The sequence below is a fragment of the Bos indicus genome, chromosome 6 (assembly GCF_029378745.1).
Source record: "Bos indicus isolate NIAB-ARS_2022 breed Sahiwal x Tharparkar chromosome 6, NIAB-ARS_B.indTharparkar_mat_pri_1.0, whole genome shotgun sequence".
Classification (NCBI taxonomy): Eukaryota; Metazoa; Chordata; class Mammalia; order Artiodactyla; family Bovidae; genus Bos; species Bos indicus.
The window spans coordinates 104217904-104236948 of record NC_091765.1 but is presented as its reverse complement, the minus strand read 5'-3'; the positions used below and the strand labels follow the sequence as shown (position 1 = coordinate 104236948).

Here is a 19045-nt window from a genome sequence, read left to right as displayed (position 1 = left end):
TTGGAAATGGAGCAGCGTACATGGAAGAGAGAATTAGCAAACCCAAAAATAGACATCTAGAAATGATACTGGTAAGAAGATGAAAGAGAAATGAGATGTTAAAAAAGAGGAAAATTCTAAGAGAGTTATTCAGCTCGTTTGGGAAGGGTAACGTTAGGCTGATGAGCATCCCAGGGAAGAGAGGAAGAAAGGAACAGAGAGTTTATTTAAAAAATAATAACAGAAAATTCACAAAGCTGGGAAAGGAATTAGACAAACCTATGAGCTAATTACCTCAATGCAAAATGACCTTCTCCAAGACACATTACATTAAAATTGTTGAAAGTCAATAAGAAGGAAAGAAATTTAAAGCCAGCCAGGGTAAAAAGGACAGCAACCTACAAAGGAATCACTGTTAGGCTACCAGCAGGTTTCTCAGCAGACACTTTACAGGCAAGGAGGGAGCAGAATGGCATTCTCGAAACACTGAAAGATAAAAACTGTCATCCAAGAATACTCTATCCAGCCAGGTTATAAGTCAGATATGAAGGAGAAATTAAAGGCTTCCTCAGGCAAACAACAGCTGAGGGAGTTCATCACCACTAGACCTGGCCTACAAGAAGGGTTGACAGGAGCCTTTTGACCAGAAACAAAAAGGCAAAGTACCCAAAATTTTGAGTAAGGTGATAAACAGAATGAGAAAATTGGAACTCTTCCCCAAAATAGGTTTTAAAACATTTTATTACAGCATAAAGGTTAAAGGAGGGGGGAAAGCAGAAGAAACAATGATAACTACTTCAGTTTCGTAACTCACAACATAAAAATGGATAATTTGAGAAAAACAAAAACATAAAAGGGGAAGAAGAAAAAGATGGAACCCACACAGTGATATTATCAGCATGTGTGTGCTCAGTCATGCCTGACTCTTTGCAACCTTGTAGACAGAGAAGGCAATGGCACCCCACTCCAGTACTCTTGCCTGGAAAATCCCGTGGACGGAGGAGCCTGGTAGGCTGCAGTCCATGGGGTTGCAAAGAGTCAGACACAACTGAACGACTTCACTTTCACTTTTCACTTTTCACTTTCATGCGTTGGAGAAGGAAATGGCAACCCGCTCCAGTATTCTTGCCTGGAGAATCCCAGGGATGGGGAGGCCTGGTGGGCTGCCGTCTATGGGGTTGCAGAGAGTCAGACACGACTGAAGTGGCTTAGCAGCAGCAGACAGTAGCCCGCCAGGCTCCTCTGTCCATGGGATTCTCCAGGCAAGAATACTGGTGTGGGTTGCCATTTCCTTCTCCAGGGGATCTTCCTGACCCAGGGATCGAACCTGTATCTCGTGCATTGCAGGTGGATTCTTTACCGCTGAGCCATCTGGGAAGCCCCATCAGGAAAAGAAGGACTATTTTATCTATGAGAAGTTTTACACAAACATTACGGTAAAAACAAAACATAAATCTAGAAGAGAAAGACAAAAAATAAAAAAGAGGACACTGAGAAAACCATCAAATCAAAATAGCAGACAGAAACACAAGGAGAAAAAAAAAAACAGCAGAGAGATTGAGCAACCAGAAAACAAAATTGTAGTATTAAGTCTTCATCTATCAATAATAACCTTAAATGTAAATGGGTTGAATTCACCAGTCAAAAAGCATGGAGTGGTTGGATGGATTAAAAAACAGGACTCAACTACATACTGCCTCCAAGCGACCCACATCAGCTCTACAGACAAACACAGGTTCAAAGCGAAGGAACAGAGGATGAAATTGTTAGCAAATGATGGCCAGAAAGGGTGTGTAGCCATACTCATACCAAGCAGAACAGACCTGAAGACAAAAATGGATAGTATATTATTATGAGGGGGGAAAGTTATTAAGAAGACATAAAAGTTATTAATGTATTTGCACCTAACATAGGAGCACCAACATATATAAAACAATTATTAACAGACTTAAGGGGAGAAATAGGGGCTTCCCTCGTGGCTCAGTGGTAAAGAACCCACCCACCAATGTAGGAAACGTGGGTTATATCTCTGAGTCAACAAGATGTCCTGGAGGAGGAAATGGCAACCCATCCCAGTTCTTGCCAGGAAAAATTACATGGACTTGCAGGCTACAGCCCATGGGGTCACAAAGAGTGGAACATGACTGAGTGACTGAGCACACACACACCCACAAAGGGAGAAATTATTTCACACAGTATCAGAAGTCCTAGCCAGAATAATGAGGCCAGAAAAAAACCTAAAGGTATCCAAATTGGAAGGAAAGAAGTAAAACTGTCACTATTTGCAGATGATATGACTTTATATATACAAAATCCTAAAGACGCCATCAAAAAACTGAAAGAAATAATAAACAAACACATAAAGTTGCAGGGTACAAAATCAACACACAAAAATCTGTTGCATTTCTATATGTTAACAATGAGCTACCAGAAAGAGACATGAAGAAGTAAATCCCATTTACAATTACAACACAAAATATAAAATAACTAGGAATAAATTTAATCAAAGAGGTGAAAGACATGGACAGTGAAAAGTACAAAGTGCTGTTGAAAGAAACTGAAGAAGGCACAAATAAATGGAAAGATATTCCATGCTAGTGGATTGAAAGGATGACCTTGTTAAAATGTCCATATTACCTAAAGTAATCTACAGATTCAATGAAATCCCTATCAAAATCTCAAGCACATTTTTCACAGAAATAGAGCAAAAATTCTAAAATTTATATGAAACCACAGAAGACTGAACCGCCAAAGCAATCCTGAGGGTAAAGAAAAATAAAGTTGCAGGTATCACAACTCCCGATCTCAGACTATGTTACAAAGCTGTAATCAAAACAGCATAGTACTGGCACAAAAGCATAGATCAATGGGACAGAATTGAGAGCCCAGAAATAAATGCATGCACATATGGACAATTAATTTACAACACAGCAGCAAAGAACATACGATGGATAAAGGATAGTCTCTTCAATAAATGACGTTGGGAAGGCTGAACAGGCACATGCAAATACAAAGAAACTAGGCCACTACCTCACATCATACTCCAAAATCAACTCAAAATGGACTGAAGACTACAATGTAAAACCTGAAACTCTAAAAGTCCTAGTGGAAAACATAGGCAGTTCATTCTTGGTCATGAGTCTTAGCAATATCTCCCCAGGTATGTCTCTTCAGGCAAAAGAATCAAAACAAAAATAAACAACTGGGACTACAGCAAACTAAAAAGATTCTGCACCGCAAAGAAAACTATCAACAAAATTAAAAAGCTATTGAATGGGAGAAGATATTTGCAAGCAATTATATCTAATAAGTAGTAATATCCAAAACATATAAAGAACTGATACAACTCAACAACAACAAAACAACCCACTAAAACATGGGTGGAACTGAATAGACATTTTTCAAAGAAGATATACAGATGGCTTACAGGCAAGTGAAAACAACAGCATGAATTATTAGGGAAACACAAATTAAAACCACAGTGAGGTATCACCTTGCACCTGTGAGAAGGACTATTATCTGGTGAGTGTTGGTGGGAATGTTGGTTGGATAGCATCATCAGCTCAATGGACATGAGTTTGAACAAACTCCTGGATACAGTGAAGGACGAGGAAACCGGGTATGCTGAAGTCCATGGGGTCACAAGGAGTCAGACATGCCTGAGAAACTAAACAACAGCAATGGCCACTATGGAATATAGTCTCAACATTCCTCAAAAAACTGAGAACAGAACCACCATATGATCCAGTTATCCCACTCTGGGGTATTTACCAAATAATATGAAACCATTATTTTGAAAAGACACATGCACTCCCATGCTTACTGCATCATTACTCACAACTGCCAAGTTATGGAAGCAACCTAAATGCCCATGAACAGATGAATGGATAATGGATGACAGATGAATGGCCATGAACAGATGAATGGATAATGGAATACTACTCAGCCATAAAGAGATGAGATCTTTCCATTTGCAACAACACAGATGGATCTTGAGGGTATTATATAAGTGAAATAAGTCAGATGGAGAAGGAAAATACCATATGATTTCACTCATCTGTGGAATATAGAAAACAAATGAAAATACACGAACAAAATCAAAGAAAAACTAACTCATAGATACAGAGAACAGAATCGTGGTTACTGGAGAGGAAGCTGCTGGGGGAAGATGAAATGGATAAAGCAGATCAACTGTACGGTGATGGATGGAAACTAAATTTTTGGTGGTGAGCATGCTGTAGATACCCACACAGATACTCTACTTCTCTGTGTATATACATATATATACACCTATATATACATATATATAGATATATACACATAAATAAATAATAAATATATATACATATATACAATATTAAATATATACATAAATATACTCTACTTCTGTATATATACAGAGGTAGAAATATGTGGTACACATGAAACTTACAAAATGTTATAAACTAACGTTAATTCAATAAGTAAAAAAATAAAATAAACATACTTTGATCTTGGTCCTTAAAGGTTAATAAATAGATAAATAGACAAAAAGAAAAGTGATGAACCCAGTTTAGCCAACAGTCATATCGCCTGGTCTGGATTCTCTCTCAATATGTCACTTCCTTTCCTTCACTACACTACTCAAGACCCCAATCCTCACATCAATCATACTGAGTTACTGACACTTCACCAAACATATATAACTTGCTCATTTCCTGTCTTGACATCTGCCCTTTTTTCTGCCTGAAAAGCCTTTCTTCTCTTAATCTACTTGAAAAGCTTCAAGAATTAGTTAAAATATCTCTTCTTCTGGGAAGCATTTCTATGACCTGCTCAGAGGTAATTACCTTTTCTTTTGTGTTCGGCGAGCCCCAGTCTTAGCATGGTACTCATCAAATTTTCATGGTCACTTCCATTTCTGTGTTTGTCTTCCCAATAGGTCAGACTGCCTCACAGCTCAAACTATGTTCTATCTTTTTTCTTAAATACCAAGCATAGTGTTCAGGTCATGGCAGTTGTTTGATTATGACTCAGTTGAGTTCAGTTCAGTTCAGTTGCTCAGTCATGTCAGACTCTTTGTGACCCCACTGACTGCAGCACGCCAGGCTTCCCTGTCCATCACCAACTCCCAGAGCTTAAACTCACGTACATTGAGTCAGTGATGGTATCCAACCATCTCATCCTCTGTCTTCCCCTTCTCCTCCTGCCTTCAATCTTTCCCAGCATCAGGGTCTTTTCCAATGAGTCAGTTCTTCACGTCAGGTGGCCAAAGTATTGGAGTTTCAGCTCCAGCATCAGTCCTTCCAATGAATATTCAGGACTGATTTCCTTTAGGATGGACTGGTTGAACCTCCTTGCAGTCCAAGGGACTCTCGAGAATCTTCTCCAACACCACAGTTCAAAAGCATCAAATCTTTGGTGCTCAGCTTTCTTTATAGTCGAACTCTCACATTCAAACATGACTATAGCTTTGACTATATGGACCTTTGTTGGCAAAGTAATGTTTCTTCTTTTTAATATGCTGTCTAGATTGGTCATAACTTTTCTTCCAAAGATTACGACTACTGAGTGACAAATGAATGATAAGTGGGATGAATTAATGAATGAAATATGCTCAGCATTTGCTCTCATGCTGCTGTAGATAGAACATTCATGATACCTGCGGAAATATAATGTGACTCAGAATACTTACTCTTCTAAGGCTTGAAGCATGCTCCCGGGGTCCTCAGAAGATAGAATGTCTATCATTTGGTCATTGAGAGCGAGATCTTCATTCACACCATCAGCTGAGGTGAACTGGGAGTGCTCCAGCTTGTTTTCGTGATGCTGAACCTTCAAGAGAATTTCAGGAACAACAGTTGAGTGGGCCTTCCTGTGAATGTCACATGCTGGAAAAGTCATGAGGGAACATGGGGATCTGTAATCAGAGAATCTAGCTGGCCTCACCACTGGTGAGCAGACAAGACTCAGGCACAACATTGTACTTTCCTGGGCCTCATTTTCTCATCAAAGAAATGGAATCATAATTCCTGTAGCCTTGCACAGACTTGTTGTGTGGATAAAACAAAGCAGGGGATAGAAAGAGCTTTATAACTATAAAGATCTAATACAAATATTTCACCATCATCATCATTGTCCCCCCATCCTCATCATCACCACCAAAACCATCATATATCACCATCACCACCATCATCGCCACCAACACCATCATATTATCACCATCATCGTCATCGTCATCGTGATGCAGAAGAATATTAACAGATGGCAGATGGACTTCAACATCATGGATCTGGTTGGCTTCTAATCAGAATATAGAGTTGTCAGATGGAAGTGACATCATAGATAATTAAGCTCAATCCTTCAATTGGATAGATGATGTATCTGTGTTGCTCTCTGACATTAATAATGCCGCAAAAATGCATAATTATACTAACATTTAAGAATTTCTGTCCCTGTGCCTTGTATGAGTTACATCATGAAAATGTCACACAAAATGTATTGATGTCCCCACTTTACATATACAGAAAATGCAGCTCAGAGAGATGAAAATGACATTATTAGAGTTCACACAGTTCATAAAGAGCCTGCATGGTATTTGACCCGAAGTCTACCTAACTCTAAGGGCTGCCTTCTGCTTTATAACACATTTTCTCCTTGGTTACCACCACAAAGAAAAAAAAAATTTTATAATGTGGAAAGATTTCATATTGTGACGTTGGAAAAAAAAATACTACAAGAGTCTTCAGATCTTAAATCAAATTCACACTTTGCTTTCCTCCCGTGGTTGTAACAATCAGCCTTTAATCTCCAAGAAATGAATTCTGCTCCTTCATCGAATGAGCAGGGTGAGTCTTGCTCATCTGTGATTGATAACAGCTTTGGGAGAGTAAGTAGAATGTCTCATTAGATGGGCTATTTTTCTTCTCTTCACTTCTGCCTGTCAAGGAGATTGTGGGTTGACCTCACTTTGAAATGACAAGTCTCTCCTCCAGGAAGTAGAGACAAAGTGAACAACGGGACAGGACTACCAGCCTCCAGAGGCGGGGGTGTCCCTGGAAGCCAGGTCTCAGCCTATACTCGGCCCCCTGAAGGCTGTTTGGCTTTACTGGACTCAGTTTCCTCACTACATGGTGAAGGAAAAAGATGACAAATGTTCCTTTCAAGTTGCTGGACCTCTGGGTAACAGTCACCCAGACCCCATGGTCCTGCAGAAATGAACCACCCCTCAGGGTGCTCACTCCCAGCAGTGACTTCTCATCCTAGGACAGCAACCTGTTTCCCTGCCTCCGTCTGTCCATCCTCTGATTGGCTGCGGGGTGATGGTAGAGACTCATTCCTTCACATGTTCACTAAGTGCCAAGTGCCAGGCTCCTTACCAGGCAATGGGGATTACAGCAGCCAGCATCAGTCCTCCAACCACGACCCCTGCCCTTGCTCTTCCGTGCCTTTGAGCCCAAGATCTACCAGCCAACACCTACACTTCTTTCCCTGAAGGCTCCTTCTGGCCCTTCAGACTCCATTTCAGGGAAATAGCACCTTTGTCCTGGCCCCCTCCCCACCCCTGTCCTCAACCAGCAGCATTTCATAACTCAATACCCATTCTCTTTCTCCCTTCAGGCAGGATGACTCTGAGGCTGCTTCTACAATGTCCCGAGTTCCCAGGTGGGATGAAGAAGTGCCTGGTACCCACGGTGGTAGCTTGACTGGCTGCCTTCCTTCCCATCTCACTCCCCCATCCCCTACCTTTACTTCCTGGGGTCACTTTCCATATAAACTATTTGCATTTGGATCCTGGTCTCAGGGTGTGCTTCTGTGGGAATGCAGACCAAGACAGGAACACAGAGACTGAGGAGTTCACAGATGGGGATAAACAGTGGGGAGGATGGTGGTCCAGAAGCCAGGGCAAGAACCCAGAGAGAGGGCCCCTGACTCAGCCAGGTAGTGGCCAAGTGATGACTTCCAAGGAGAGGCAAGGCCAGAGATGAGTCTTACAGGATGTGTCAGAATCCTGCTCATTGAAGAGCAGAGGGAGTATTACAGAAGCATCCTGGTGAGTGTGGAGAGCTCAGCAGTCATTGTCTAGAGTGGGATGTCGGGGTGTGAAGCTGGACCACAGGGGGCTCTCTTTATAAGCTGCGCTAAGCCGTCTGGGCTTCATCCTGAGGACGAAGGGCAGACCAGGACCTGAATCAGGGTGTGGCATGAATGCACAGTGGGCCACACAGGCAGGCACTCAGTGATTCAGCCAGAATTAGGGGTTCCCAATCCTGGCCATCTGGTTAGAATCATCCAGGGAGCTTTTAAAAACAGCTAATGCTGGGGATGCCTCCCGGGAAAGCAGTCTGAGTCTGTGCAGGAGGGCCTAGCTTTGAGCATGCATCATGGTTCCCCGGGGGTCCTGACATCCCTTCAGAGTTGAAGGATAAACTTGAACCTCACATCTACCACCAACCAACTGCCCTCCAGGAAGAAGATGTGTGTGGATTCCCACCTGATGTCTGGTAAGCGAGCTTCCCTTCACACACTGGTATCGAACCATGAAAAAAAGCACAGCCCAGGTCAGCACCAGGGAGAGGATGAAGGCCACGCAGAACCCTGCTGCGTGGAGGCCGTGGTTTGGCAGAACCTGTGGGATAAGAGAGAGAAACAGATCTGTTCGTGGTCACACTTCACATCTTTCAAGGCAAGTTACAACTGAGTTAGAGAAGAGCAAGAACAGAGTCAGTGAGACCAGCCCGGTTTGGATGGAGCTTTGCCTCCTATTAGCTGGTTGTCTTGGGACCACTGCTGAACCTCTTTGGGCCCAAGCACTTCAAGGAGCTGAGCATGGAGGCTTGCACACAACAGGACCAACCACCCCAAGGCTGGTACATCACAGGCACTCAGGAATGTTAAATTCCCCAAGCAAATATGTAACAATCCTAAGGCAGCAGGAAGGAACCATGACATGCTTTCAGTCAGGCAGAATTTTGCAGAGGCCAGAGCAAGAATCCATAGTGCCCTCAACTTCCCTTAAGGTTGTCCACTCCCCCGGCCCTGGGACCACTACCCATTAGGGGTGGAGCCCACTTTGGACATCAGGGTCACTCTGGAGGATGCACGTGGCAGGGGCAGCATCACACAGCAGAAGCAAAGCCCAATAATGACCATCCAGGGTGAGATGCAGAGCTCATGCTAGCTTCATTCAATGTGCCAAGCGTACTCTCTCCTGGACGGTTTCCTCCGGGCTCCACTCTGTGACATCCTGGGACTAATGTGGATCCACTGATGGGCCAGGAGTGGCCAGCACCAAGTAACAACTGTGAGAAGCAGTAAGTTCTAGACTTTCCCCACATTCCACCCTTCCCTCCACCATCTCTTTGAGATCCAGAACATGATGGTTAGAGGGAGGGGTGGAATGGGATCTCTTTGGGATCCAGACAGCAGCAGCTGCCATCTCCCTAAGCACTCAGCATGGGGCAGGCCTGGGGCCAAGGTCGTGCTCTCACGTCGGGGCTCACATCGGAATCACCTGCATGGCCTGTGTTTCACCCTCAGGGATTCTGCATCACCAGACCTTGGGCAGCAACCGAAAAGAGGCATTTCTAGCAAGTTCCCAGGGGTTGCTGCCGTCCTTCTTGACCAGGGGCCACTCTCTGAGAACCCCTGGGCTAAAGGTTTCACAAGAACTAACTCCTTGAATTCTCCCAAAGACACTTTGAGTAAAATGAGGACAGCTCTGGCTTTCAAATCCTACAGACCTGAATTGGAATGCCTCCTCTATCAAAAGAGCTGGAAGGTAACAATATTTGGGGGCCATGGACTTGACCTCTGAGAACCTCAGTTCTCTTATCTGTAACATGGGGATAAAAACATTACTTCTCACAGCAGGGAGAGTAAATCAAATAAAAACCCAGAGGATATGCATGCAAAGTTCGACTCTTTTATTTAATTGACAAATATGTATTGGGTGTCTACTGGGTACTAGGCTACATGCTAGAAGCTAATAAGAAGGAGATGTTTTCTCCCTTGTGTGATTATGCTCTTCCTGTTGGCACTGGCCAGGGCTGACCCAGACTACACGCTTCTCACAGACAAGGGCCTGGAGCAGCACAGCAGCTGAAGCCTGGGCTCTAGACTCAGACCACTGGGCGTGGGGCCCAGCTCTGCTACCCCGTGGCCATGTGGCATTGGGCAAATCACTTCATCTCTCTCTCTCTCTTTTTGGTGCGGAGCATTTTTAGTCTTTTATTAATTTGTTACAATATTGTTTCTGTTTTATATTTTGCCTTTTGGTTGCAAGGCATGTGGGACCTCAGGTCCCTAACTAGGGATCAAACCCACACCCCCTGCATTGGAAGGTAACATCTTAGCCACTGGACAGCCAGGGAAGTTCTCACTTCACCTCTCTTTGCCTTTGCTCTTTCCTTGTAAGACAGAGATGAGAGCCCTCCAAAGGTTGTGCTGAGGATTAAACAAGAGACATGAACAAAGTCCAGCGAAGTCATCAGAAGAGGGCCTGACCATGAAACTCGCTCACGAAATGTGATTTTTGCCCTGCCTTCCCCTGTGGGCTGGGTGACCCAAGGCGACTCCACTGGTCCAGAAAGGGAGGCGCTATGTAGTGGCCATTAACCACTCATTTCATCAGAAGGTTATCTCAAAAACAGGCCTGGGAACTTCCTGGTAGTCCAGTGGCTAAGCCTCTGTGCTCCCAACGCAGGAGGCTCGGGTTCAATCTTTGGTCAGGGGAACTAGATTCCATATGCCAGATCTAAGAGTTTGCATGCTGCAACTGAGATCTGGTGCAGCTGAAATAAATAAATAAAAATAAATACTTAAAAAAAAAAAAAAAAGAAAGAAAACAGGCCTGGCTTGAGAGAGCCTCCCATTTTGATGATACTTTGATCCTTTGGAGAGTTTTTACCAAAATGTCTATACTCAAAAATGAAGGAAAAAATGTCTGTGTCCTTAACCAGGGGCTTTAAAAAGTCCATCCCTCACCTCTAGGGTTCATGCCTCAGGAAATAATTCGAAGCTATACATAAAAGTTTACACACAGGTTGGTTTTTGCCATACATTGACATGAATCAGCCATGGGTTTACATGTATTCCCCATCCTGAACCTCCCTCCCTCCTCCCTCCACATCCCATCCTTTAGCCTCCAATTAAAATAAATAAAGTAAAAAAAAAAGTTTACACACAGGTTGGTTGATATGCACAGAAGATTTATTTACATATAAGACTGTTTTTAAGAACATTAAATAAAATAACAAATGTGGATGTATCCTAAATGCTCCACAATGTGGAGAATGGTTAAATATTTTAAGATTCTATGAATTATTCTATCCACATAATGGGCAATCATTCAGCCATTTTGTAAATTTTGAGAAGCAAGGTAACACATGCATGCCAGTGGGAGAAAATGGGTTTTTGACAGAAGACAAGGGTTTAAAAAGAAAAGTGAATAACCTATGTGACCTTCTTCACCCTCTTCTAACTCTGCTTCCCAGAGGTTCAATTCAGTTCAGTTCAGTTCAGTCACTCAGTCGTATCTGACTCTTTGCGACCCCACAAATCGCAGCACACCAGGCCTCCCTGTCCATCACCAACTCCCGGAGATCACCCAGACTCACATCCATCGAGTCAGTGATGCCATCCAGCCATCTCATCCTCTGTCGTCCCCTTCTCCTCCTGCCCCCAATCCCTCCCAGCATCAGAGTCTTTTCCAATGAGTCAACTCTTCGCATGAGGTGGCCAAAATACTGGAGTTTCAGCTTTAGCATCATTCCTTCCAAAGAAATCCCAGGGCTGATCTCCTTCAGAATGGACTGCTTGAATCTCCTTGCAGTCCAAGGGACTCTCAAGAGTCTTCTCCAACACCACAGTTCAAAAGCATCAATTCTTCGGTGCTCAGCCTTCTTCACAGTCCAACTCTCACATCCATACATGACCACAGGAAAAACCATAGCCTTGACTAGACGGACCTTTGTTGGCAAAGTAATGTCTCTGCTTTTCAATATGCTATCTAGGTTGGTCATAACTTTTCTTCCAAGGAGTAAGTGTCTTTTAATTTCATGGCTGCAGTCACCATCTGCAGTGATTTTGGAGCCCAAAAAAATAAAGTCTGACACTGTTTCCACTGTTTCCCCATCTATTTCCCATGAAGTGATGGGACCCAATGCCATGATCTTCGTTTTCTGAATGTGGAGCTTTAAGCCAACTTTTTCACTCTCCACTTTCACTTTCATCAAGAGGCTTTTGAGTTCCTCTTCACTTTCTGCCATAAGGGTGGTATCATCTGCATATCTGAGGTTATTGATATTTCTCCTGGCAATCTTGATTCCAGCTTGTGTTTCTTCCAGTCCAGCGTTTCTCATGATGTACTCTGCATAGAAGTTAAATAAGCAGGGTGACAATATACAGCCTTGATGTACTCCTTTTCCTATTTGGAACCAGTCTGTTGTTCCATGTCCAGTTCTAACTGTTGCTTCCTGACCTGCATACAGATTTCTCAAGAGGCAGATCAGGTGGTCTGGTATTCCCATCTCTTTCAGAATTTTCCACAGTTTGTTGTGATCCACACAGTCAAAGGCTTCCAGAGGTTAGATAGTTAAATAGATATTGGTTTTAATTTCTATAGTTTAGTGAACCAGAATGGTTAGTTAACTTAAATATGCTAAAAATTACACATGCATCTTTATTTCTCTATTTATCAACATTACACATTGTTTATGCATTCCTGCTATGACAGATGTGGATTTAGGTCATGAATTTTTAACCTAAAAATCTGAAGGATTTGTTACCTCCCAAAGGCTTTATATCCCTCCTTACACTTCCTCCCAATTTTAATAGTTATATTCAGTTAGCTATCTTTGCCTAACTTTGAAAAGTTGAAACTCAATTTTTATGGCATTAAATTTAGAGAATATTTCTTGTCTTCTTACTAAGAAACATGGTGAAACTAAGGCCCGATATTTTCCTCCTCCATCTCTTTTCACTACTTCTGCCCTCCAGAATTTATTATTTATTTTATACATGCGTATATGTATGTATATTCTACAATCACATTTAAGTCTTTGTGGTGGTTTATAAGTTAATTCTAAAAATAAAAGAAATTAAAGACTATCATGATTATGATTAGACATACATATTCACTGCATATGAATGGATATGCATATTCACTCAAATTAACTGAATGTAATCCTGTGTAACTAAATGTACACCCCTGTGTGCGTGTGTATGCTAAGTCAATTCAGGTCTGACTCTTTGCAACGCTACCGACTGTAGCCCGCCAGGCTCCTCTGTCCATGGAATTCTCCAGGCAAGAATACTGGAGTGGGTTGCCATGCCCTTCTCCAGGGGATCTTTCTGACCCAGGGATCAAAACCAGGTCTTCTGCAGTGCAGGCAGAATCTTGGTCTGAGCCACCAGGGAAGCCCAATACATGCCCCTAAAAGTGACATATTTTTAATGCAGTGCCCTTTCTTACCCTATCAATTTTCAAAATCATGACATATTTTTAAGATTACTTCAATTTGGGCCAACACATCCCTGTGTAACTTTTTGTTTTTCCTGGGGTTTCTCATTGCTTTTCTTTTTCTTCCTGGTGTAACATCCGTTTCCTTAATGATATTAGTTGTTGCAGAGAGTCATTTTGTTGTTGTTGTTGTTCCTTAAAGTCGTCACTCCAGGAGCTCTCTGACATCCAGCTCTACCGAGGACTGGCTACTTTCTAGGCTTGCTGCACGGCTATAACTGGAGGTCTCTCTTTACTGCTTTCTGTATTGCACGCATGCTCAGTCATGAAGTAACATCCAACTCTTTGTGACCCCACAGACTGTGCCCTGCCAGACTCCCCTGTTCATGGGATTTCCCAAACAAGAACACTGGAGTGGGTAGTCATTTCCTTCTTCAGGGGATCTTCCCAACCCAGGGATAGAACCTGTATCTCTTGCATTGGCGGGCGGGTTCTTCACCACTGAGCCACCAGGGAAGTTCCTCCTATAACATTGTTATATTACTGATTAAAGAAAAACTATGTTTTGGAATCCATTCCTTACATTTTCTTATGTTTTGTTTTGTTTTTTTAGTTTGATAGAGCATTTTCCATATTTGTGTGGGCTGAAGTAAATTTGTGTAGAACATGCTTTTATTTCTCATGTAACTCTGCACTCACGTGATTGTTATCTTGGCTGAGTCCAAGGTCCAAAACCTTTTTCCCTCAGAATACTGATGCTGCCACTCCACTGTCTTTTAGTGTGCCTGATGACCTCTTAAAAGGATCTTGCTTTCTAGGAGTTTTAAGTTCTGAATGCTCAACCACTTACAAGAAGATTATGAACTATTTTTTAAATGCAGCAATACACACATTATATAATATTTACCATTTTAGTCATTTTAGAGTGTACATTTCAGTAATGTTAAGTACAACCACACATCACCACCATCTCCAGAACTTTTGCATTTTGCAAAACTGAAACATCTCCTCTGCCCAGTTCTGCTCCCCACTCCTCCCCTCCACAGGTGATCTGATTATGATGGGGGAGCCCCATGACCACCTCCTAGGTTCAGTGATTCACAAAGACTCACAGGACTCAGTATATAGTCATCCTCACACTATGATTACAGTGAAAGGATACAAAGAAAAATCAGCAATAGGAAAAGGCACGTGGGGCAAAGTCCAGTGGAAACCAGGAGCAAGTTTCCAGCCTCTTCTCCCAGCAGTCACACAGGACAGACTTAATTCCTCCAGCAGTCAGTGTGATGACCCATGTGAAATGCTGTCCACTAGGGAAACTCATTTGAGACTTGGTACCCCTGGAGAAGTGGAGGGGGTGGAGCACTAGGGATACTAGAGGACAGGAAGGCCTGGTGTGCTGCAGTCCAAGGGGTCGAAAAGAGTTGAACACGACTTAGTGACTGAACAACAACAACAAGCCCTGGAGTAGGAAATGGCAACACACTCCAGTATTCTTGCCTGGAAAATTCCATGGACAGAGGAGCCTGGTGGGCCACAGTCCATGGGGTCGCAGAGTCAGACATGACTGAGTAACTGAGCACACAGGCACTCATGCAACTAGGGTTTTTACTCAGGCCTAGAGCCAGACATCCTGGAATGTGAAGTCAAGTGGGCCTTAGAAAGCATCACTACGAACAAAGCTAGTGGAGGTGATGGAATTCCAGTTGAGCTATTTCAAAACCTAAAAGATGATGCTGTGAAAGTGCTGCACTCAATATGCCAGAAAATTTGGAAAACTCAGCAGTGGCCACAGGACTGGAAAAGGGCAGTTTTCATTCCAATCCCAAAGAAAGGTAATGCCAAAGAATGCTCAAACTACCGCACAATTGCACTCATCTCACACGCTAGTAAAGTAATGCTCAAAATTCTCCAAGCCAGGCTTCAGCAATATGTGAACCATGAACTTTCTGATGTTCAAGCTGGTTTTAGAAAAGGCAGAGGAACCAGAGATCAAATTGCCAAAATCTGCTGGATCATGGAAAAAGCAAGAGAGTTCCAGAAAAACATTTATTTCTGCTTTATTGACTATGCCAAAGCCTTTGACTGTGTGGTCACAATAAACTGTGGAAAATTCTGAAGGAGATGGGAATACCAGACCACCTGAGCTGCCTCTTGAGAAATTTGTATGCAGGTCAGGAAGCAACAGTTAGAACTGGATATGGAACAACAGACTGGTTCCAAATAGGAAAAGGAGTATGTCAAGGCTGTATATTGTCACCCTGCTTATTTAACTTCTATGCAGAGTACATCATGAGAAACGCTGGACTGGAAAAAACAAAAGCTGGAATCAAGACTGCCAGGAGAAATATCAATAACCTCAGATATGCAGATGATACCACCCTTATGGCAGAAAGTGAAGAGGAACTCAAAAGCCTCTTGATGAAAGTGAAAGTGGAGAGTAAAAAAGTTAGCTTAAAGCTCCACATTCAGAAAATGAAGATCATGGCATCCAGTCCCACCACTTCATGGCAAATAGATGGGGAAACAGTGGAAACAGCGTCAGACTTTATTTTTCGGGGCTCCAAAATCACTGCAGATGGTGACTGCAGCCATGAAATTAAAAGACGCTTACTCCTTGGAAGGAAAGTTATGACCAACCTAGATAGCATATTCAAAAGCAGAGACATTACTTTGCCAACAAAGGTTCGTCTAGTCAAGGCAATGGTTTTTCCTGTGGTCATGTATGGATGTGAGAGTTGGACTGTGAAGAAGGCTGAGCACTGAAGAATTGATGCTTTTGAACTGTGGTGTTGGAGAAGACTCTTGACAGTCCCTTGGACTGCAAGGAGATCCAACTAGTCCATTCTGAAGGAGATCAGCCCTGGGATTTCTTGGGAAGGAATGATGCTAAAGCTGAAACTCCAGTACTTTGGCCACCTCATGCGAAGAGTTGACTCACTGGAAAAGACTCTGATGCTGGGAGGGATCGGGGGCAGGAGGAGAAGGGGACGACAGAGGATGAGATGGCTGGATGGCATCACTGACTCGATGGACGTGGGTCTGGGTGAACTCCGGGAGTTGGTGATGGACAGGGAGGCCTGGCGTGCTGCGATTCATGGGGTCGCAAAGAGTCGGACACGACTGAGCGACTGATCTGAACTGAACTGAACTGAGTCACTTAGGCATCCTCTGCCTGCTACCGTGTGTGTGTGCTAAGTCACTTCAGTCATGTCTGATTCTTTGCGACCCTACAAACTGTAGCCTGCTATGCCCTTCTCCAGGGGCTCTTCCTGACCCAGGGATCAAACCCATGGCTCTTATGTCTCCAGCACTGGCAGGTGGGTTCTTTACCACTAGTGCCACCTGGGAAGCATGCACCAAAATTCCAGGCTCCCAGAAGAAAACAAAACATTTTCAACATAAAATATATTGTTTATTAGAACGCTTTAGGCAACGTGAGCCACTCTTAGTTCGGTAAATGGTGAGGATCGTCCTGAAATCCAAGTTCCCAAATGCCAGCCAAGGACTCACCTTGTAAGCTGGCCTTTCTAAGGACAGCCATCTCAGGTCAGCTATGTTAACTCTTCTGCACACTGGCCACTATGTTATACTCAAACCCTACCTCAGCACCTGCTCCCAAAGAAGCCAACCTGTGACAGCAGGTTTAATTCAAAAGGGCTGCAGACCTCAGTGCTCAATGTTACAATAGCCAAGACATGGAAGCAACCTGAATGTCCATTGACAGATGAATGGATGAAGAAGATATATGCGATGGAATATTATTCAGCCATTAATAAAGAATGAAATAATGCCATTTGCAGCAACATGGGTGGATCTAGAGATTATTATACTAAGTGAAGTCAAATCAGACAGAGAAAGACAAGTATCACATGATATAGCTTTCAAGTGGAATCTTTTTAAAAATTATACAAATAAATTTATTTATGAAACAGAAATAGACCCAAAGACATAGAAAACAAACTTATGGTTACCAAAGAGGTAAGGGGGGTAGAGATAAATAGCTTGGGACTAACATATACATTCTAATCTATATAAAACAGATAACCAGTAAGGACCTACTGTACATACAGCACAGAAAACTATACTCAATATTTTGTAATAAACTATAAAAGAAAGAAATCTGAAAAAAAATATATATATGCAAAACTGAATCACTTTGCTATACACCTGAAATTAAAACAACACTGTAAATCAATACACTTCAATTAAAACAATGGTTGCAGATTATGGGAACATTTAACACATTATTTAGGAGCTGGGAGACAACTAACCCATTTCTCATTCCTGGGATCCCAATGCAGGCTGTATGTAGTTAAGGTTAAATTTATCTGACAGATGAACAAGGCCAACTTGACCTTCTAGACAATCAAAGCCAAGTTATGTCAGAACCAGGAGTTTTGGTCCTGATGGTTACTGAAACCTGAATACAAGCGTGTTGCCACATACGACTCACCTATGATGAATCAGCCTCTGTCCACAGAGGCTGTTATCAGAGATGGTCAGAAAACCAATTCTGTTTTCAGATGCAAACACCCTGATTCTAAATCTTACATTTTGATTAGCACCAAATTGAAATGCAAGCTCTCCATTCGTGCTGGCAACAGCCCTCTGAGCCCTGATTTGTGTACCTACCAGATAAGAAAAAACAAATCAATACATATGAAAAGCAGTTCACAGAGCCTATATTAAAATACGGATGGAAAAGAGACAAAACGTCTGTCTAAAGAGAACAAAAGGCTGTAGATCAGTGATATGTTTTCAAGGTTTTTTCTTTCACAGAAGGCAATTTTTTTTTTTTTTCAGCTGTAGGGAGAAGAATGGAGAGGTGAAGGACATTAATGACATTCGATCACCTACAATATGCCATTCCCTGGCTTAGGTGCCTATAGGGGGTTGAATTGTGCCATCTATAAAGATATACTAAAGTCTTATCCCCAGTACCTCTGCATGGGACCTTATTTTGAAATAAGGTCTTTGTAGACATGATCAAGTTAAGATGAGGTTATATGGGATTGTGTCTGGTCGCTCAGTCGTGTCTGACTCTTTGCAGCCCCACAGACTATAGCCTGTCAGATTCCTCTTCCCATGGAATTTTCCAGGCAAGAATATTGGAATTGGTTGCCATTTTCTACTCCAGGGGATCTTCCTGAGCCCGGGATTGAACCCACATCTCTTATGTCTCCTGCAGTGGCAGATGGATTCTTGACCACTAGCACCACCTAGGAAGCCTAATCCATACTGGATTAGAGTGGATCCTGAACCCAGTGATGGTATCATTATAAGGAGATGGAGACTTGGAGACAGACACACACGGGGAAAAGACCATGTGGTCATGGAGGCAGAGATGGGAGTGATGCAGCTACAGCTGAGGAAGGATTTCCAAGAGCCACCTGAAGCTAGACAGAAGCAAGGAAGGATTCTTTCCTAGAGCCTTCAAAGGGAGCAAAACCCTGCTGACACTTTGATTTCAGTCTCCTGGCCTTGGGAACGGTGTGGGAATAGGTTTCTGTTCTAAGTTTTGTGATCATTTGCTGCGGCAGCCTCAGGAAATGAACAAAGTATGCTAGTGCTTTATCTCATTCAATCCATCTTCAGCAATCTGGTGGGGGATGTATTATCCCC

General features: G+C 42.7%; 1 protein-coding gene across 3 annotated transcripts in view; it reads right to left on the bottom strand.

Moving 5' to 3' along the window:
• EVC2 (EvC ciliary complex subunit 2) overlaps positions 1-19045 on the bottom strand; it is a 165045-nt gene that overhangs the window by 99782 nt on the left and 46218 nt on the right. For all 3 annotated transcript variants that reach the window (XM_070791783.1, XM_070791781.1, XM_070791782.1), the window contains exons 8-9: positions 8453-8587; positions 5654-5793 (exon numbers count right to left, since the gene is read on the bottom strand). In XM_070791783.1, coding sequence (XP_070647884.1) covers positions 5654-5793; positions 8453-8587 — 275 coding nt within the window. The remainder of the gene's footprint in view (positions 1-5653; positions 5794-8452; positions 8588-19045) is intronic.